Here is a 23808-nt window from a genome sequence, read left to right on the forward strand (position 1 = left end):
TGACTCTTACAAAAGCAACCATGTATCTTTTTGAGAACATTCAAGATCTTTGTTGTCATTAAGCCCTCTTCAAGAGCTAACAAACTCTTTTCAATTTTTTTCAACATAGGGTAACCTGTGGATACTAATCAGTGTGTCCTTAGTTCTTCCTTAGAACTAAAACTTATTAACCACGTAGGCCTATATTTTTCACCTTTTGCTGTGATACAATATCAAGGTACCAATTATATATAAATTAAAATATATTAGTATATCAAGCAAAGCTTCAATGGGTGCATTAGGTGCAACATACTGTATACAGTATAGTGATATTATTTAGTGATGCCATTTTGAAAAAAAAAAAAATAGCTTTAGCCAAATATGTCATGCACAATTTTGGTCAATTGTTTTCAACATTTATTACATTCCTAGAGCTTGCAGCTCACCCATAGGAGACTGCTGTCTCCTATGGGGTAGTGTGTCAGCTGTTGCACAGGAAAGGGAGGTTGTTCACATGCACAAGTATGGATTTCACATCTTTGTGGAAGCATATGGCCAGAGACAATGACTTTCTGCAACTAAATCAAACTGATTTTGCGGCCATTATCGCGTCAGACTCTTTGAATGTTGAGACGGAGCAGGACGTGTTTGAGGCTTTGATCAAGTGGGTGGAACATGACCAATAGAAACAGCTGGAAGACCTACCAAGTCTGCTGGACTGCATGAGGTTACCTCTGGTTCCTCAAGAGAACTTGGCCAAAAATGTGGAGATACATGAGTGGCTGAGCTCTAATCTAGAGATCTCCAAGAAACTTCAGCTGGTTAAAAATGCCCATGCTGGGAAGCTTCTTAGAAGTCAAGACCAAAAGTAAAAAGAGTGAAGACAAGAAGGATGGTGATGGAGGTGAAGAGGGGGAGGAAGACGAGCAGGAGGAGCTACTTCCTGGCATCCTGAAAGACAATCTAAGGTTTGGGATGTTTCTAAGAGATCTGATCTTTTTTATTAGTGGCAGGAAATGTTATGTGGTGTCACTCTCCACCCAAATCCCCAAAAATCACTGCAGCCTGGTAACCACGGATAAACAGATATTTGTGGCAGGTGGATTTTTTACTACGAACAGATCTGTTAATACTATTTGCAGGTACAGGGCTTCTTTTCTTCATTTGTTAACATTTAGAATAATAAATTATTTAGTTATTCATTCCACACATTATAAGTTTATGTAGTCTAGAGAGAAAAATTATCTGCTAGAAATAAAATGTGAAAAAAAAAAACTCCTCTACCAAGCTATTAAGATCTTAAACGATTTCAGCCAACTGCTAACAAGTACCAGACTTAGCCACTCAGTTAGCAACATGATCAAACGGAAATGCGACATGTTGCAGTGCCCTCATATTGACCCCATTCTCTCAAGTTACTGAGAAGCATGATCTCCCATCAGACATCTTTTGATCACTTTAATTGATTTCACATAGCACATTGTGCTAACCGCCTTAAAGATATGGGTTCTGGTCCCATGGAAACCAGGAAGTAACTGTGTTCACATAATTAATAATGAGCATGATTCAGAGGTTTAATGTTTCTGTCAGATTACATTTAAACCCCACTCATGGTTAGGTTTAGATTTGGAGTTTGCGTTAGGCTGTATGGTTAAACAATATGCATTCCAGTTGTGTGCATATTGTCATGATGCATTGACTATTATATCATTAACAACTAAAAATATCTCACTTTACAACTCGCTTTTGGTGCCACATTTTGATGCCCATACAATCAACAAGACTTCCAACTTCGGCCACTGAGGGCGGTGGTCCGAATTTCGGTCAGTACAGACCAATTTCAGCTTAAAAACCATCAAATTACTGTTGCCGAATTCACAGTGGGCAAGTAGACCTCCTCCCACCCCTTTAACCACATGTATTTAATCTCTCAGGTAGAAGGAAAATGACATATAAAAATGTATAATATAAATGTAATAATAATAATTAAAAATCACACTAAGAACCTTAAATTATTAGCATACAACCTATTAAATAGACTGTCCCATATTATACAATTAATTATGTTTTAAACCATTACGTCTGACAGTTTGACCCTGCAAGTTCAGACTGGATGGGTAGGCCTAGCATGCCATCTATGTGATTGGAGGGAGAGAAATGAAGGAAGGCGAACACATTCTGGATACAGTCATGGTTTATGACAAGTAAGTAGTTTAATTCTTTGGCTCTGCGGACACAAATAAATATTATTAATCAGAATATAAGCAATACATTTATCTTACTGAATTCTAAGTCCTACAAACAGATACTTAAATGATTGTTTTTCCAGGTTTCTTAAATGTGCGGAATCAGATTATTTTCCTTATCTAGTATATGGTCATGGAATAGTGTCTCATAATGAAATCATCTATATAATTGGAGGAAAGGGGGAAAACAAGTACATGTCGTGGAGCCAATCTTCCCAATGCTGCTTACATTTATTTTATGTCCTTCTCAGTTGTGTCATAATTAGATTTGAAATGTAACTCATGTTTACAGATTTTGTGGAGATTCCCCAGGACCGTAGTTCACTCAGCTTGATCAGTGTGGCTAGTGTTCTCAATGCAGTGGCTGGATTTGCCATGTTCCCCAAAGAGGACAAAGATGAAATTCTGCCCCAAGAGGTGCATGACATCTGGAGGTGAGAAACTGAATCATTGCACCAATCAGATTTGACTGTAAATAGAACAGTGAAAGGGACTAATATGTAAGTGTTTGAAACTGCATGAATGACCACAAGTGAAATGAACTGTATATGGTCATGTGAAATAAAAGTTTATGTTTGTTCATTGTTATGATGAGGGGGAGAGGAAATGGAAAGGTATACTAAGGGAGAGTCTTTATGCATCTGGTGCCACGGTTTGTGGAGTTCAACTTAACATTCTTCGGCTCACTAAACTGTGACCAGTGACATCCAATGATGCCAAAAAGGCAACTGAAAGAATTTGAAAATTTAACCAAACCATTATTATATTATGGCACAATGTGAAAGTCTAGATCAGCACAAGTCAGTGAACTAAACAACTGTTCTCAGATTCATTCCATGAAAATAAATTAAATGAAAAGAATTCATATTTATATTCATATCACACTCTTTATGATTCAACAATCAGTTGAAAGACATGAACATCAGATATTTGTAAATTGCTTTACTTTCTTTATCCAGCAGCTTCTAGTGTTACAATGTGTACAATGTTATTGTTTTCAACATATTGTTAATATATAATTCTGATTTATTCTGTATGATTCAAACAGTATGACAGAAACATTTGCTTTAAAAAAACAACAACACAAAAATGTTTTGGGTGATATTTAAATTAGTTCACTATTGAAATTATACTTTTATTTTGTTTCGGTACAGACAATAAACACTATCTGGTACAATAAATGACATAAAATACAGCATGTTATTAGCACCGCTCGACTCTAGTCTTTGTATTGTTTAGTATGCTGTTGACAGAACCAGCACGACTACTGTCTGCATGTTGTCTTTGTACAAAAATGTTAACTTAGACATTGAGTTTACATAGTACTGTATATAATAAAAATGTAGGAACAGTCACACTTATGATTGATTTAATACGTTGAAAGTATGGGCAAGTTAAGGTATTATGTTAACTGCTAGTTTAGGAAAAAAGTGATTACATATTTGTATTTGGTTTTAAAATGTATTTAGAAGATAACTGCATGGTGAGTGGTTTCTACAAAAATTCCACAGACAATAAGACAAAATCAACTCTCCATGCTCCAAAGTGCAAGTCATTACTATCTTTCCCTCTTACTTAATGTTTAGCCCATTACAAAGAATAGCACACACTAGAACAAACAGACAAATCTCCTTCTTAATACAAAGCTTAACCTCTATTCAGAATCATTTAAAGAAATGTATTTAAAAACAAGAAAATAAGAAGGCCTCAAGCATCCCATTTTTTTCCTCAATGAGCAGCAAACCAGGAATACACATAAAATAGTACAACTTAAGTCTTCCACCTTTTATTCTGCTTCACAAACATCTTCTAAATGCACCAAATCAAAACATTTAGCTCTTCTATGGCCACTTGGAGGTAACCAGTATGTATCTTTGTGCAATTTAGCTCCACAATTTTTCAGTAAAGATAAGAATTAAAAGATAAATGAAAAGATGGGCAAATGGTGGCTAAAGACTGCATTAAGTTTCTCAGAAGTATTGCTTTTTGTCTTAAGGAAATGAAAGAGGAAAAGGGAAAAAGGACATTCTGAATATAAAGTAAGTGCAATGTGTATCCTAACACTTTCTGGAGAAGTGTTTACATTTTCAATTCAGTAATACCCGAACACATTTCAAAGCCTTAAAGCTTAAGCTTTAAAGAGGTTCTTTATGTATTTTTAAAATATAAAGAGAAATCAAAGATGCAACACATTTAAATATATTAACAATTACTAAATACTGATGCAAAAAAGTCAAGATTGTACTAAAGTGAGCAGGATGTAAGGTGCAACAGGTAGGTTATTCCATTAAAAACATTATCTACATACATATATACACTGGCGGCCAAATATTTGGAATAATGTTCAGATTTTGCTGTTTCGGAAGGAAATTGTTACTTTAATTCACCAAAGTGGCATTCAACAGATTACAAAGTATAGTCAGGACATTACTGATGTAAAAAAAAAACTGCACCATCACTATTTGAAAAAAGTCATTATTGATCAAATCTAGACACCTTATCCTTGAGTAATCATGCTAAATTTTTAATTTGGTACTAGAAAAGCACTTGCCATTATATCAAACTCAGCGGAAAGCTATTTGGTTTGTTAAATGAAGCTTGACGTTGTCTTTGTGTTTGTTTTTGAATTGCCACAGTATGCAATAGACTGGCATGTCTTAAGATCAATATTAGGTAAAAAATGGCAAAAAAGAAACGGCTTTCTCTAGAAACTCATCAGTCAGTTATTTTTTTTTTAGGAATGAAGTCTATACAATGCTTGAAATGATTTCATAGAAAGGTGTACACTACAGTCTTCAAAGACTCGACACGTTTCATGTACAACAGTAAAGAGAAGACTCAGGGGTGCAGGCCTTATGGAAACAATTGCAAAGAAACGAAAACAAAATGAAAAGTTTAGAGTGGGCAAAGAAACACAGATAATTGGAAAAGAGTGTTATGGATCTTAACCCCATTGATCTTTTGTGGGGTCAGCTAGACTGTAAGGTGCATGAGAAGTGCCCGACAAGACATCTATTGTGCTACAGGAAGTGTGTGGTGAAATGTCACCTGAGTATCTGGACAAACTGACAGCTAGAACGCCAAGAATCTGCAAAGCTGACATTACTGCACATGGAGTTTTTTTTAATGAGAACTCTGAAGTAGTTTAAGAAAAAAACAATTATGTAGTAATTTTTCACATTATTAATGTCCTGACAACTTTGTGATCAGTTGAATGCCACTTTGTTAATAAAAGTACCAATTTCTTTTCATAAGAGCAAAATCTGTACATTATTAAAAAAAAAGATTCAGAAGCCAGTATATATGTTTGTCTGTGTATAAACCGACAACAGGATTCAATCCGTGGCAAAAACTTCAGTGATAAAAGGTTTACACAATCATCATCTGGCACATTATTAATATACTCTACCAAGAAATAAAAAATACATCATTCCTCATTAAAGATCTCTGGGTGGTTTCATATATAGTCTGTTTAAAATTAACCAAACCCAGTTAAGTTAAAATTAACCAAAAAGGGAACCAGCTGCAATGACCTCAGTGCTTTTGGTGCTCACAATGTAAGTGGACTTAAAGAGGACCCAGTTTCATTTTTGGTCCTTTTTGCATTGACGTGGTCTCAAGACACTTTGTTGTTCATACCACAAATCCTTCAGAACTCAGACCCCATGGCAGTCACGATTACTGGAATACAAATCATTGTGATAATGTTGATAAATTGTCATTTCTTAAGGTGTATGTTTGCTGAATACACATTCACATTAAGTAATAATGTATATAACTTGAAATCAAATAACAGGACAATATGATTTCCTTTAAAGCTTTAACAACTTAAAATATAGCACACGGATAAAATGACATGAAAAATTACATTTTCAATGTTCAAATATTTCCAAATACTTAAGATATGTCCCTGTTTTTGGTCAACTTTACATTTAAATAGTTTATAATACAACCCAGCAAATTCTATTCTAATCTATTCTATTAATATTATGCAATAGTAATATATTTCTGTCCTAAATTCTTTACTTTCACATTATGTTAAGGGTCTCCGATTAAACCCACAAACCCTTGTTTCGCATGAAGGAAAATTAATAATGACTATTTGAAAATATGTTTCTCAACAGAAATAAAGCAGGTGTCTCCTGTGTGTCATTAACACTGGATATATTAATGAACCCAAATCATTAGCCATTACCCAAACATTAAATTAAAGTGAAACGGAGAGCTTTGCTTTCACTATAAAATAGCTTGTATTTTCGTGGGAGTTTGGTGTGAACTTCAGCATGCGCATCACAACACTTCAAAGCAGTTCATCTTCACGCACTCTTCAGAAGCTGCTCTGACTGCGACCAGTATCACTTGGAGTGCTCAGCTAACGACGCGGCCATGGTAATCATGGTATTTCTATATTCGCTTAAAATTCCCTTATTTGGACAGTAAAATATGAGTGCAATTTAAAGTTCACATTAATCGTGGTTAGACAAAATAATCTCGATAAGGCGATTATATAATGATGCTGAATGGCAAGCCTCGAGGTACTTGTCATAACAAAAAGCAAAACGGACTGGTACCTCTTCGCCTTCACATAGCAACAATCAATCGAACCACAAAATGACCCGCAAACTAACCGTACTCAGACCACCACAGTTGGTCTGAGATCGGTTAGTTTATGGGACCTTTTGGGGGGGTCTGAGTCTGAGATCATTTGGGTTGTTCACATATACGTGTTATATCGCTCTGAGACCGTTTGGAGTGCTCAAATGAACTAAGTTTGAAAACGCACATGACTCATCCTGGTGATGCTCTCTGCTAAAGTGCTCAGATCAGTAGCATCAATATTATCTTTTGCATTCAATTCACTGAATACATTTTAATCAACACATTCATAATCATGTCAGCTCTATTCCCTTAAACACTTAAGGCATGTTTGTCATAGTGACCCCACTGCTAGTTATGACCACCAAACTGTCTTCCATTGTCTTGATATGTCTTTTAAATGTTAGCAGATATAACATATTGAACCAACTTTTAGAAACATAATACTCCCTTTTAAAAAAAGTGAGTATTTTAATGTTTACAGATTCACATCCATTGTAAGTGCCTAAAGAAAAGGAGGGACAAGTCAAAATACATTTGTGGTAATCAATATTATCCCACAAATGCTGTCGACTGAGCTTAACTCGTATTAAACCCAGAATAACTGGCTATTCGACTGGGACTTTAACTTTTGACATTAGGAACATGGCTGTTGTAATGTGAGCAACATAAGGTAAAGTGTACAAGTTAGATTAAAGATGCAAGGTAAACTTTTAGAGCTTATTACTGATATAAAAGCTTCTTTCCATCTTGCAAGTTCTTTCATTAATTACTCACACATACTCCATATCTCTTTACCTCTATGAAGAATGTAAACAAGAAAAAAAGATTCAACAGAAACTGACAATAGCTATATAATATATTTACAGACTATATTTATACTGTATATATGTGTATATATTAGGTAATACCTACTATAGTTACTACATTTTCCTGGTCCAAGAAATGTTACAAGTGTATACTTTAACTATTTGTCTCTGATACAGGGTAAGTAAATTGTACATATTTTCTATAAATTCTCTGGTATCTCCAGGATGTTCAGATTCTAAGTGGCCTCTCAACAAGGCCATTTTTATTGCGTACAAGAGTCTCACAAGACCAAAGTGCACGGCAGGCCAACTTTTATCATAAAAACAGGGCTATTCAAACTTGGTTTGAACTTTTTTTGCAAACATCTAAATCTACTAGTTATAATTATAGTATAATTATTATATTAGGGCAAAAAAATAAAAAATGACATTACAGGGCTACATTTCCCATAATTTGACTAATCTAGTTATTTATGTTATTCAAATACCCAAGTCTGATGTCATGTAAAAACATCATATAACAGAATAAATGATTGTGACTGATTAAATGTGACCAAAAAAAAAAAAACATTGATAAAAATTGATAAACGTGTTCGGAAATGTATGTTGTACCATAAAGCATTTAAGACATTCAACAAATGTTTGCCAAAAAAATACAAATAAAATGTTGGAACCAAACACAGCCTCCGTGCAAACAATACACACGCCGTTTCACTCTAAATTCTTCAAAAGTGGTTTAGGCATTTCAGATGTTTTCCATTATTGTACATGCTGTATATGGCCAAAACTAACATTAAAGTGCTCTGAAACTTTTTAAAATTTGAGAGAAAAACAAAAATGCAAAACATCCTTCTTTGGAATTTTTTTAAATGATAACATGTTTTTTTAAGAGTCTAAAAGTATTTTCAAATGCCTCTGCTACATAAAACCTTTGACACAAACCAACTCGACAATCTGTGCCCTGCACAGATTCTTCACAACTCTGCAAATATACAAAGATACACCAGCAAATGTGGCAAAACTTTAACACATTGTCAGAATACAAAGAAGACAGGACAATATAAATACAGTACATCAACCATTCAAAATAAGGTGCTAGAGTAATTATACATATAGCTAAATGGTTTTGGTTAATGCAATTAATGTGGATTTGGTTATGGCAGGGAAATACTGCTGCTACATTTTTATTGGCTGAAAAGCTACTTTGCATCAGTCACATCTTATAGCGCCCTCTGCTGTTATAGCTCAGTATTTGTGTATCTTGTGTTGGTGAGTGGGACTGTATAGAGCCCCTAAAGGGCCAAGGTGGTGGGTTGAAAATTTGTGGCATGGGAAAAAAATAATCAAAGGCTTTTGCGTTCTCTCACAAAACTTGCGTGCACTCGCAAAACTTCTGCATTCCCCCGAGAAACTACGCGTTCTCTCGCAAATTATTTTGCGTCCTCTCGCAAAACTTTGCGTTCTCTCGCAAAACTTGTGCTCTCGTTTATGCATTCATGCTCCTGAATGCTCTACAGGCTATTGCATTTATGAGAGATAAGTCTAGGTGACAGGTGCCGGTGGCTATTTTTAGTGGTAAACATGTAAAGAGTGAGAAGATACATATTGCATCATTACATCATATATTAATCTGATATATGGCAATGCCAAAACAAAACAGAAAATATATGATTTTAGTGCAATTCAAAATGCAATATTTACAAAGAAAATGCTACAAAAATGACTGTTTTTATATATGTAGCATTTTCCCCCAAACTACAGGCCTAATGTAATTTAAATATCATATGCTCAAATATCAACTATTATTTATTTGTATGTAGGTTTATGTGGCCATTTATCATGCGCCAGCAACAACGGTGTTATGAGTGAGTCAATCATTCAACACTGACATGTAGCAAACCGCATAAATGATGCCTCCACAGGGCACTCCGAATGGAGAGCAATCAAGGTGGCTAAACTAAAGAGTTGTTCCAAACAAACATGCGATTCAATTGTACGCCACAGCATTCCACTTCAATTAGACCACTCGCACTTAATGTAATTTGTGTAAATTGTGCATTGCATTGTACAACACTATTGTATCGTCTTTTGGGCTTCAATTTTCATTGCACTGGCTTTCTCTTCTTGTTGGACTCAAAAGCTGGAATAATGCAGGAATACACATAGGAGAGCTAGCAGAAGACGAGCGAGAGAACGCAAAATTATTTGCAAGAGGACGCAAACGTTTTTGTGATAGAATGCAAAATAATTTGCATAAGAATGCAAAGGTTTTGCGAGAGCATGCAAAAATGATCAGGGGAATGCAATGTTTTAGCAAGAACGCAAAAGCATTTGCTTATTTTTTACCTTGAACCTTTAGGGACTCAGTAGTAATGTACCGGTAGCACTCATGTTTGTACAACACTGACTGTCTTCAGCGTGAATGTCTAATCTTGACTCTAAAAGGCATAGTTCTCCCAAAAAAAGAAAAGTTTGTCATCATTTACTCCCTCATGTTGTTCCAAACTCTGAATTCCTTTGTTCAGTGAAACACAAATGGAGATGCTTGATAGAATATAAGGGACTGATAGTTTCAGTCTCCCTTTGGTTCAGGCTTAGAACACCATGAGGGTGAGTAAATAACAGTAAAATTGTCATTTTTGAGTCAACTAAGCTTTTAACTTATGTTAGACAAAGGTGACAAAGCATGAATGTCTGTAAAATGCAGAAATATAATGCTTAATGCTAATCCTGCAGCTCACAGAAAAATGCAACATACTCAACAAAAATAATGAAAATATTGTCTTTCGGCAATATGAGAAGCTTATTTTAACAGTATATAAAATATCTCTATGAGTATAATATAAGTGAACATTTGCACAGTTTAAAGGAATATTTAGTGTCACACACTGTTCAAACACCTGCCAAAAGTCTTCGACTTCACTTGGCACGTATGGAAATCCCTGTGCAAGCGACTCACATTTGATGCGAATCACATAGCTCAAAGGGAATCAGTGGAACTACTGCAAGCTTTGGGTTTCAGACAATAAACTATCAAAGGACCTCCAAACTTAAACCTAAATTTAGTTATTGGAGTTAACCCTTTCAGTGGAAAACAGGGGCGGTGGAGAGGGAAGACCTACAATCGAGTGAACAAAGGGAAGTGAGTGGGACTTGACCTGGTGGAGACTCGACGCCTCGCCGGGAGGGGTCATGGGCTGGCTGGCAATCTGATTGGCGGGTGTGTCCATATCAACTGGTGTGGTGTCCAGGTTTAGAGAGTTGGGGTCGATAGGGTTGTTGACCTGGAAGCACTTCTCCTTGTGTGCTTTAAGCATATTGGAGAAGCGGAATCGCTGGCCGCAAACGTCACAGGGGTATGGCTTCTCGCCTGTGTGAGTGCGACGGTGTCGTTTCATATTGGGTCGGCTTGTGAAGCTTTTTCCACAGATCTCACATATGTAAGGTTTCTCTCCTAGAGAAGACAGAAACATGGAAAAAATAGGCTTGGGAATATATTAATTACTGACACATTAACTGATAATAATATTAATAAATAATAATAATAAAAATGTAGAGTACCAACTTATTTTGCACCTCTACTGTGTTTGGTTTTGTAATTTTTAATATTAGCACTAAATTAAACCACTTCCTGGCACTAAAACTTGCTTTTATTCATTTATAGGCATTTGGCATGGGCATTCGGAGTAAATTTGTAGTTGAGTACTCTCACACATCAAAAAACAAATTCCAATCTGGCTTCAGAGCATTGCACAGCACTGAATCTGCACTGTTAAGGGTAACTAATGATATTTTGCTCTCCCTTGACTCTGGTAATTTTGCCACTTTAATTCTACTAGATCTTAGTGCAGCATTTTATACTAAAGATCACAATATCCTCCTAAATCGCATTGAGAATGTGGTTGGCATCCAATGGCCAGTTTTAAAATGGTCTTATCTTAAAGAAACAACTTTGTCTGTCAGCATTGCCAAAATCTTCAGCACCCATCACATGTGGAGTTCCGCAGGGTTCCATCTTGGGTCCTCTACTATTTTCTGTATATGCTTCCTCTGGGCTTTATCTTTAAAAATATATAATATCTCTGTTATGCCGATGATTCTCAACTGTATCTCCAGGTCAGAACAAACAATAGATGCTTCTTAATTAACCTCTTCTCCTACCTTGAGGAATAAAATACTGGATGTCTAAAAATTTTGTTACTTCGTCCAATATTTTAAGCTGAACGAGTACTCAATTAATCAATCACTCGTGCACATCTCTTATAGAAATCCATTACATGTTATTATTTAATAATCATTATGTACACACACACACACACACACACACACAATATATATATATATATATATACTGTATATTAAAACAAGTTATGAGTATAAGATAACTGCAAATCAAAGCAAAATCAAATGGTTTATGAAGTCACTTCATGTTGTTTTACAGAAAAAAATATCTAAATCCTTAAAACAAGATTAGTTTAGTGAGGTTTGCACTTAAAGAAAATGAAACATTTTGCCAATGGAACAAGATAAATAAAATTTTGTTCAAAATCTAGTCTTAGAAAACAAGTCTTAATATCTTATACAGTTTAGTTCCTCAGGTACATTTATTCTGAAGGATAGTTTTTTGCAAAACAAGGCAAACATATGAATAGAACATTTTAAAAAGTGTAAGAGAATCAACACAATGGAAACATTCCTACCCTTTACTTGATTATGATAACTACAGGCGGGTCCTACCAGTGTGAGTCTTCATGTGTTCATCAAAGTACTGCTTCATGTTGAAGTCTTTCCCACACCACTGACACATGAACTGCTTGTGTCCAATATGGATGCTCATGTGAGACCGCAGTTGGTATTTGTACTGGAACCTTTCACTGCAGTTCTACAACATCAGAGGCAGCATCTCAGTGATAGATACAGTTGATTAACCCTTAAAATGCATATGTGGAGCAAAAACCCATTTGTCTAATTTTTAAGACATAAAGCGGTCTGTCATCTAACACTTCAGGTATTCCTCAATTAAGGCATATATGATAATGAGCAATATATGTTTACTATGGCAATCAATGCAATTAGCACTTGTATTACATTTGTAATACACTGGTATTAACTTGTAATAGTTATGAAATTTTTTTTGCATCTGTTATGTAATTAAATGTTAACTACCATGTTCAAGTTCATAATTAATACATACAGTAGTTACAGTTTATGTGTAGTATAGGCAACAAGTAACAATAAAAAATATTTTAATATACATCTGCTTATACAATACATTAAAAATATTTTAGCCTATTTTTAAGATCTACTCATTTAAATTTAATAACAAATGAATGGGGACAATGAAAGTAAATGTGGACAATTTTTGGAGGGTTTAAACAAAGAAATGCGAAGCTTAATGTACAATTTTATAAAAGCACTTACAACAATTCTTCTGTTAAAACTTGTGTATTGTGACAGTGTAAAATTGCTATAACTTTAGACAGAAAAGGTTTGTAAATGGTTTTATCACACTAAAATCATGTTTACAGGTATACACTTCTATGTCTTGTGGCTATCCTTTTGAAAAAGTGAGTATTTTAACATCCAAAAATCGGCCCCATTCACTTCTATTGTAAGTGTCTCACTGAAACCTCGATTTTTGCTTCTTTTTTTAAAAGAAAAGGGAGAAACGATTCGAACCATTTTTGTGGTAGTCAACATTATGCAACGAATGCTGTAGACTGAGCTTCACTTGTATTGAACCCAGTTTTATTAATATAATTTAGCTAAAAATTACGCAATTCAATTTGATGGAATTATTTTTAATAAATTAAAATACGTAAATGTTAAAAACAGGCTACAATATTTTTGAGTGTGGCTTCTGGTTCTTGTGATTATTATTATTTATACATTTATTGGTAGCACTTTAATTGACAATTTTGTTCTACATTTACGTACTATATAATTATATCAACTACAGTAATTACTAGATACTAACCCTAAATCTAACCCCAACCCTAACTTTAACCCACATTAAGTACATGTAGTTACCTAATATTACTCAGTACTTTCTAAGGTAAGTACTACTGTACTTAATGTAGGTATACTAAAGGTACACATACTGTAAAATAAAGTGCAACCAATATATTAAATGTAATAATTTATTGAACACTGGTGTCTTTTAACTCACCTCACACTTGAAGGGTTTTTCTCCAGAATGCTGCAGAGAATGCACTTTAAGCGACATGCTGCGTTTGAAAGACTTTCCACATGTCTCACAAGTGAATGGCATGTCCTTAGTGTGAGCTGCAGATAAATGCAACAACAATAACACTTACTAAAGTAAAATAACTGACTACAAACCAAACTGAACAAACACATCTATTAAATGTGAATTAAGAAATTGCTCATAATAAATATGAGTGAAAAAAGACACATCTAACTGTCTAATGCTAAAACCAATAACAGTTGACAATATAATGAATTGGTAGTATAAAACATACATTTCTTCATGTCATAAATGTCCCTGTTAATTTTTTCCACGAGGGCAGCTAGAGAAATAGCCAGTTTCTCCCACGTAAATTACATCTAATGTCATCTTATAATAAAGCACTGCATTATTACTGCATTTGGTTTTATTAGTGTCATGTGAGGAAGTGTCATTCGCTGCCCTGTGGACAATGGAGTGGGTTTTGTTAGAGGAAGCACTCCTAGATAAGAGATTTCCTCTCTGCTGTCAGGACTGATTAAACAATACAGCCTCTGTCCTCAACTCTGTCTGCTGTAGACTGTAAAGCAAGGTCACATTGGCTGCTTTCCCCCGTGCAGTAGAGAGCTGAGTACTTAACTATTGTGTTTGATCGAGCTCTGGGAAGATCAGGCTTCAGGAGATGAAAGTATCATTTGGTAAAAAAGGCCGGGACCTGGGTGTGCTGTATTACAGTACTTCTGCCTTCTGTCTTTGTGCATTTGAGGGAGCTGCTGTATTTAGCAGCATCATTACTGCCACCTAGCTGTGACAGGAGGAGGTAATCTTTGATGGTAATTGGATCCATGAGTTCATTTGTTAATGTAATGCACAATATGGATAAAGTTTAAAGATGTGAGGCTTGATGCCTGCGAATGAAAGGCTTGAGCTGAGACACATCTTGAATTTCAAAGGACATGAACTATTGAAGGAGAGAGAGAACATGATTGGGGAAGGGATGGAGGAAGAAATGCTTGAATGAGTGAGGTGCAGGGTATTTATTTACATGTAGTTTTGCGGTTTGCTTGATTGAATTAACATGCTTCTCAAAAACTTTTGTCATACTCATACTTTGTCATGGAGACCTTGAGGTTTTGTGGACCGTGTTTTACAGAAAGTCAGTACAATTTAACACTATTCTTAAATGGGAATGTTCTGACATCAAATTAATGTTTTGAAATTGAACCATGTACAATCTTTGGGCACAGATTATTGTAATTGTAAGATGGATCATGACCCAGTACTCACCAACCATGTGTTTCCTGACGTGGGCCATGGTGTAGAACTTCTTTTCACAGATTTCACATGAGAACCTCTTCTCTGCATATCCATGGACAATCTTGTTGTGCTCGTGTAAAGACCAAAGCTTTTTAAAGGTTTTCCCACAGGTCACGCACTATAAAGATCAGAGGATCTAATTGAACTGCATTAGACAAAACAGTTCCTTAGGGGTTAACAGGCCCTTTACTACCTACAGTCCTGGTACTTTTCCATTTGAAACTTTCTATACTATAATACTTATAAGGAACGGGACACCCGAGAAGACTTTTCTCATTGCATTCGCATTCACAAATCTTACCACCATAGTGACTTTATCTAGTATCAACTTTTTTTGGGGGGGAACAGGACTTTATAATTCTGAAAGAGTGCAATTCCAATAACTGCTTTTTTCTGAACAATGAGTATTACAAAGGGCACCTCTAAATTAATATTTAGTTCAAAGAGTGTAACTCACTTTTTACAAATCAAATCTAATTAACTTAATTTGATGAATGAATTTGTCAAATGAACCATGACACCAAATAAAGGGTACAATTTCCTAATTGACCCTTGGTAACGGTTGCTTTCTCTGACAAGCTCTGCAGAACTCCCCACTGGAATGAATGGGAGTTTGCCATGATTGATGCGTTTTTTGGCAAAATATTCTCATAAACGGAATGGATCTGTTGAATGCCACTTTGGTGAATTAAAGTAACAATTTCCTTCCGAAACAGCAAAATCTGTACATTTTTCCAAACGTTTGGCTGCTAGTGTATATCACTTCTAAAGATATGGATTACTTTTATGTTTCCTTAATGTAATTTTTGGAGCTACAAAGGTCTGATCACCATCCACTTGCATTGTATGCACCTACAAAGCTGAGATATTCTTCTAAAAGACTTTGTTTTTGTTCTGCTGAAGAAAGTCATACACATCTGGGATGGCATGAGGGTGAGTAAATTATTTTCATTTTGAAATGACATTTCACTGGGAAACTGCAGCCAAATGTGTAATGAAGCACATCATTTCGTTTTGCAAAAATGTTGCCATGGTCACGTAATATTCATGAGATCAGGCTGCACGAACCTCATCCCAGACTAACGTTTTAAGCAGACTCAGGTGTGGTTCAAAGAAAAAGCTTTGTGAAAACGGCCTTATAGATTGCACGCTCAAATGTTGTTAATATGTCTGCATGGAGCTCTGTGTATCTACCTGTATGCTTTTCTCACAGTTGGTCTGATGGTGCAGTAGTAGCTCACTCTCCAGTAAAAAGCGTTTGCCGCATTTGTTGCAGATCTGCATGCGGTTGTGAGTGACGTTCATGTGCTTCTCCAGATACCAGCGGTTGTTAAAAATGCGAGGACACTTCTTACAGGAAAAGTGTTGCTTTTCCTCAAGCTTTACTTTCTGGCCCAGGCTCTCCTGCTCTTTTCTCCTCTTCCTCCCCTCAACTCGCTCTGCTAATTTGGAGCTTATTAAAGTTTGTTTCATGGCGACAGCTGATTCCACACCTGTTGATTTTCGTGTGGCACATCGTGATCTTTCTATGCTGGTACGTCCCACAACTGGAATGTTTAGGTTGTTGTCCTCCTCATCTTCCTCGTCTCCATCCTCATTACTGCTGCAATTTTCCAACTCTTCCTTTTCATGTTCATACTCTTCTTCTTCCTCATCAACATCTTCATTATTGTTTTGTTCCTTGCCCTCCTCCACAACAGAAAGGTTGCTGTGATGGTGGACAAGGAGGCCAGAGGTGTTTGAGGTGATACCCTTCCCATCAGATCCTTTGGAGACATTCAACGTTTGGTTGTTGAGATTGACCTCCACAATGATCTGCTCTCTGTTAAAGGAGACCGAAATATCCTGGGGTCCAGATTCATTGAGAACAGCTCCTCCCTCCACAGGGTATAAGCCCCGCCCTCCTCCACTAGCCCCTCCCCCTCCACTGTCATCCTTTTTGTAGAAGTGTTTGGACTGATGGCTGGGATTAACTGAAAGGTGTGTTGTTCTACTGTCCTCTACAAGCAATGAAAAAGTACCATTTCCTTGCTGTGTGTACATTTTCTCAAGCTCTTTCATCTTGATACCTTGATGCATCTGATTGCCCTCACCCTCTGTGTTAGCCATCTCTGGGGAAAGGGATTGGCTGTTGAAGAGCTTGTGACATGAGCTTGCTAGATCACTCATCTGTAGAACAATGGCTGCTTGCAGGATGTAGATGATGGTGCTGTCACTTACCAGCAGCCTGGAGGTACAGATGAAGTTAAGGAGCTTCACGCCCTGGATTGTCAACACCTCAAAGGCAAGGTTTATGTGGTACAGTGAGAGGAGGGCCTGGAAGAAGGGGCTATGGTCAGCTACCACATCCTTGTGGGCAGAAAACCTACTGTGTTGGCACTCCAGCACAATGTCCACGTCGTACAGGCGAGGTTGGTAGAGATGATGCTCATTCAGCCTGTCCATTAAAAAGGTACAATTTTGCGCTGCATCCTCTACCAGAGAGAACTTGGTAGTCTTCTCCACTATGAGCTGCAGGAGAAAATGTATATTAATCTTACAAGCAAATTATCTACAAAATCAATAATAATATCAGGATTAACAGGATGATTATATCTTCTAGGAAAAAATTAGAACAATTACATATTTGAGCTAATAACTAGAAAAGCATTTCCAGAAGGACATACCATTGCTTGTAAGACTGCAAAAAAGTAGTGCTAAAGTAATATTCCAATATTCAATACAAGTTAAGTTCAATCAACAGAATTTGTGGCCTAATACTGATACTAATACCTAATACTTTTCTCTCCTTTCCTTAAAAAAATTAAAAATCAGTGTTACAGCAAGGCACTTACAATGGAAGTGAATGGGGCCAATCCATAAACTTTAAAATACTCTCCGTTTTAAAAGTATAGCCACAAGACATAAACAATATTTGTGTTAACATGATTTTAGTGTGATAGAATCGCTAACTAACCTTTTCCCTGTAAAGTTACTTTCAATTTTACAACTTTGTTGACATGACGATACAATGTCAACAAACCCTAAAACACTAAATCAACGATAATGATTTAAACAACTATCCTGCTCAATACAACCACAAATAATACAAGAGCTTTAACAGAAGAATAAATATAAGGGCTTTTATAAAATTATAAAAATTTACCCCTTTCACTTCCATTGTAAGTGCCTCACTGTAACCTAGACTTTTGCCTTTCTTTTTTCCTTTTAAAGAAAAGGACGGACAAGTCGAAATGTTTTACTTTTTTTGTTATCAACATTATGCCACAAATGCTGTCGATTAAGCTTAACTAGAACTTAATTAGAACTGCACATTTTGTTTTCTGTCGGCTGTAGGCCTACATGAGAAGCTACACATAATGCTATAGATCAGGAGTTGGCGTCCTTTTTGATTAGTTCTAGGGCGGCTGTGGCTCTGGTGGTAGAGCGGGTTGCCCACTAATCACAGGGTTGGTGGTTCAATTCCCGGCCCACACGACTCCACATGCCGAAGTGTCCTTGGGCAAAACACTGAACCCCAACTTGCTCCCAATGGCAGGCTAGCGCCTTGAATGGGTGAATGAGACGCAGTGTAAAGCACTTTGAATACTAAGGTTAAAAAGGCACTATATAAGTGCAGACCATTTAGTTAAAGTTTTGAGAGTAACAATTATTGACTGTGTTTACATGCACACCAATACGCTGAAACTGACAAAAATCAGCTTATTCAAATAATCAGAAAATGCAAGAAAACTGCGTTTACATAAGATAATCTCGGTTTTTGATATCAAAATGCAAAGAGGCATGCATGCAACACTGCGCACACTGGGTAAGCTGGTAAGAGCACAGATAAAGGTGTTTACATGCAACGTAAAACCTGGATAATGGGCAAAATTCTACCTGAGTCAACTTGTTTATGCTTAAACCAACTTTTTGATTATACCCCAATAAAGGAAAGCTGTTTAAGGCATGTGTCAGGTTTTAAAGCATAACAGGTGAAAGAGTGTGCATGTAAACAACACCCTCAAAGTTTGATAGCGGTATCTTTTTTTGATTGCAAAAAACAACAAATAAAACAAGAAAATGTGTCATCCATTCAACAGCAAATCAGACACGCTTGATCTGGGCCGTGGTACAAGCGGCTCATGATGAATGAATGGATTGTACGCATTGCACTCGCAGTTTTGCAGTTTCCATCACACTTTAATAGCATGTAAATAAAACAAGGTAAATTGGCATGCAGGTGTGAGGGACGATATATAAATAACATACAACTGTAGATGCTACCCCACTGACTGTTGCTCACGTGCCAGTGATTATCCCTCAATGTGCCAATGGTGGCACGCTTGCTGCCATATGTTGCCGACCCCATTCACAATTCAGTATGCAAATAAATGCAAGAATGAATAGCTCTCTACAGGTATTATCGACCTTCTTGGTCTGTATGTTAAATGTTCCAAGCTGAATTAACTACAGAACATTGTGGTGCCTTGCAAGCAGTGGAAAAAAATAAAAGTAACTATATATAAAGGTGAAAGAAAAAGATGAGAATGTGTAAATCTTTAAAGCAATTTTTCTTGTACAAACTAATCTCATTCAAAGCACCCTTCAACACATCATAAAAAAGTCCACTGGAAAGTGAGACAGACAGATGCTAGTCGAGCATGCAGATATGCCCTCCCCTTCTGCTCCCAAGGTTGGCTTATTTTAGATCGGAAAGGACAAGGTTTCGATCCGGACAGCATCTCTTTAGAAACACCACAGAGGACATAGAGAAAGAGAGGCAGCAAGCAAAAAGAGAATAAAGGCAAACCAGAGAGGAGAGATAAGAAGCATCTAAAAGGCACATTTATATTCACCCAAAATTATTACACAAAAACATCTAAGTGGTTTACAGGATGAAGTCCTTATTTAAAATCTGATGACATCCATTTACGGATGTGCACTGCGGCCAAACCCCTGCAAGTGAACAACTGTCAAAATTCTTGATGAAACACAGCTGGCCAGAACACACTAAAAGACAATTTCAAGGATGTAAACAATATCAAATGAATTCGAATGCTACTGGCCTGGGAGCACTTCTGGTATCATTACCGGATCCTTTAAATAAGGTTCTGAGTTAACCTATTTTCTTAAATAATTTCAAATATTTATCCGAAGTGATTATTCAGACATGTGTTTGATACTGAGCGTCTACGTGAGAGAGGCGATGAAATTGTATCATAGTTTAGATGTTCACAATTACTTCCTCAGTGGAGAAATCTGGAATAATCAATAAAGCTGTTAAATGAAGCTATCTACGTGACCTGTGGACAAGGTAAGGATTTCTTTTTTGTGTTACTAATTTGCAATTTGTTTTGGATTGAAGCATCTGCTAAATGATTATATGTAATGATAATTGACTTGTGCAGCTTCATTCATTATAATAGGCGCGATCTATAGTCACTTTTTGAGCTCTACATATCAAATTTTCATTTAGTTGGTATGAATGTTGTTCACCTATCAGAGATGTGTGCTACAGTTTTTAGTATTGCACGTACTCAGCCATCTCACTTCATTGCAGCAGTTCACACTTTCATTTCCGTTAGTTCCAGGCATCCAGGGAGCATCTAGCCTCCGAACAACATGGTCCACATTTTTAATGTGGACCATGTTGTTAGTTATAATGTTAGTATAGTTAATTGTGTTAAAGTCACTTGAATGAAACGCCTCCCACTGTTGTTTTGAATGAGTATGACAACTAGTAGGAAATGTTCAAGAAACAAAGACGTCACTTCCTTAAATGGTCTATATCTGCCTGGCATATTGTGGAATACCACACTTTGAAATCAATGGTAAGCATATGCCTTCAAGCCCCTAAAATATTTTTCTTGTCAGATCACAAGGAAGATAGATGATATTCATTCCTCTTCCCCATTCTTTGAAGAGTTTGTAGATTCTGGGGTGGATTATCATTCAGATCATTCTACTACAAATCACCCAGAACACCAAACCTATTTTAAGTGAGTTTAAACTTAAAAGTTGATTCAAGTTAAAAGAAGAGAACGTGCACTTATTCTAGATAAATAAAATAATTTTTTACCACTTTGCTTTTTCGTTTCATTTGAAGTGCAGTTTGAATTTAGAAATGTCTTTGGTTTAAGTTTAAATACATTTATTTAATTTTCAATGCAAAATCACTAAAGCAAGAATATTCATTGATCCCTCATCCTGCGGGTTGACTATGTAATTGTATATAGGGTATACAATTATATATATTGCCCAGCCCTAGGACAAAACAAAACAAATTTATTCACACATTCAAATTTCTGGGATGAAAGGTAATAAAACGGCAACATTAATCTGGCAACAACCAGATTAATGTATTTGCCCAGACAATAAAATACCCGACCATTAGAGAATGCACAGATGAAGTAGGTTTGTTGCCAAAGAGATGTGCACTTCTCAACTGTTGAAAAGCCATCTTTGTTGAACAACAAAATTTTAATTGCACTTCATATTTTCCAGTTTCATTTGAATGTTTTGTTAAAATAAATAAAATAAAAAAGTTTTAAATCATGATACCTTGCATTATTGAATAGGCTGCTACTTAACGAAAATTACCCCATAGTACCAACTAGCATCCAGCCAGCGGTAAAACCAGTGTTAGACAATTTGAACGTGAACCCCTCACCGGTGTGAAAATTAAGCCATTCCAATCTCACCCAGTGTCTGAAAAAATGTCTCGTTACTGCACGGCATGCTGAAAAAGTCCCAAGACACACAGAAGAGCTCAAATACGTCTAGACCATGCTTATAACAAGATAGACATTTTTGAAGTGGACGGACCCCAGAGGTGGAAGTCTTTGGCGGTTGTGTCTTGACTATGCCTTGTTCTCTTATCAGTGTCTTGCTGCATAAGCATTAGTAACATACATACAACTGTGTTTAATGAAAAACACTGTGGTATAGCCAGTGTTATGAAGCTTGAGCCTTAGGTAGTACTATAGCACCGGTGTTGACTACTGTGCAACACTAAGTTAACAAATTATTTAAAATGTTTATTTTTTCATTTAAATTTTTGACTTAATATCTGAGAATATAAACTAAATCTAAGTCTTTTGACTTTATCAATTTACACACATTTGTTAACTGCCAGATATGTTCTTTGCAATAAACAATCACTATAACACGGTGCTGATTGTTTATAATGATTTGTTGAGCAAAACCAGATTTCTATGCTACCTAAAATAATGTCTTTAACCCTAATGTTGTGTTCTGTTCATTTTGACCCGGATTACGTTTTATTTTATTTTTACTTAATTCAATTGGAATAAAATTCCTTGAATTTGTTCACATATGGTATCTGAAAACATACAAATAATATGGACAATTTTCTTTACATTTTATTGATTTTATTTCACCTGTTGTGCTACTGGTCAGAAATAACCAGCCATTGGAAATGAATGGCCTGGGCTACAAAAAAAAAAAAAGGTACAATTATTGTTGAGGAGCCTGCCCAACCATCTGATGAGCACATATGTGCATGTGTACTTGCATGCATAAAGTCTTCTGAGATGTGTACACACTCATACAAACACCCATATAAACACCCACACACATCCACTCACACGCACCCTTTGGATTCTTAAGCATGCTCTGAAATTCTGTATGATTTTTACCAATGCAGCAAAGGTTCAGAGGTTGCCTGGGAATCCAAAGGGCATGAGGGGTGTTTGGGTAAGTGTCAGTGTGTGCCCTTTGAATTCCCAGGATAGATAGAAACACACGCGCACACACACACACCTGTGGGGTTCCCGGTCAGAAATGACCGGCCATTAGGAATGAATGGATGAGGATGCAAAAAAAAATGCTTTTTCAGAAGCATGTGGAACCATTAGATGAGCATTGTCTTCGAACATAAATACACACACATACAAAATATTACTGTATAACAACATGTTTTGGGAACTTTCACACACACACACACACACACACACACACACACACACACACACACACACACACACACACACACAGATTTGCATTAGCTCAGGTAATTTAGGCCTATTGTCAAACAATTCCAAAAAGTGCAATATTTAGTAATAAAATATGGAATAAGTGAGATTCAAAAAACATTTAAATAGTTTGGACATTTTGACCTGGGAACACAAGGAGTGGTAGCCAATGAGGAACACAGCACAAGGGTTAAAATTAGAATATCATTTGAATATTGGAAATATTTCAGTGAAAAATTTGAATTTAGTTTTCAGCCCTGCTGACAGCACTATTGCACTGAATTTAGCTTTTTTAACACTAGTGTATTAAACATGGTGCACCTCCAAGAAGTTGCAATGTGGAACAATTTAGTGCAAACATTCAAAGCATGTCCACTTCTCTCTGTTTTAATTTAGATATCAAAATTACTTAACCTTGAAAACAGACATAATTTAAATTAAACAGTGTAATGTCTGCCATGTGTTATACATCTAAACATGTACATGCAGACATAGAATTCAAGAAAAATAAAGAAAAACAGGGTTCCTCATTTTTAAACTTTCAGACTTTCTTAAAGCTTGACCTTGACAAAACCTTGTTTTAAAGAAACTCGCACTATCATAAACATGGGTAGTGTAATGCTTCTCATTAGGTTCATAAGGCTAAGTTTATTGTACCACAGAAACTACTCTTGCTCCATTCCTGCAATGACAGAAGG

The 23808-nt window shown here is 36.1% G+C and overlaps 1 protein-coding gene and 1 pseudogene across 1 annotated transcript; one reads left to right on the forward strand and one right to left on the reverse strand.

Annotated features, from left to right (window-relative positions):
- The first annotated feature begins 362 nt into the window (after positions 1–362).
- Positions 363–2887, forward strand: LOC127635132 (kelch-like protein 40b; annotated as a pseudogene).
- A 128-nt stretch (positions 2888–3015) lies between these two features.
- On the reverse strand, positions 3016–17639 carry LOC127635133 (zinc finger and BTB domain-containing protein 47-like). Its single transcript, XM_052114930.1, has 5 exons — positions 16329–17639; positions 15105–15252; positions 13800–13915; positions 12368–12512; positions 3016–11084 (listed from the first exon to the last, which is right to left on the reverse strand). Exons 1-5 carry the CDS (start codon positions 17577–17579, stop codon positions 10693–10695), a joined length of 2052 nt encoding a protein of 683 aa, XP_051970890.1. The 5' UTR covers positions 17580–17639; the 3' UTR covers positions 3016–10692.
- Between the last annotated feature and the right edge of the window lie 6169 nt (positions 17640–23808).

This window comes from Xyrauchen texanus, chromosome 42 (assembly GCF_025860055.1).
Source record: "Xyrauchen texanus isolate HMW12.3.18 chromosome 42, RBS_HiC_50CHRs, whole genome shotgun sequence".
Lineage (NCBI taxonomy): Eukaryota > Metazoa > Chordata > Actinopteri > Cypriniformes > Catostomidae > Xyrauchen > Xyrauchen texanus.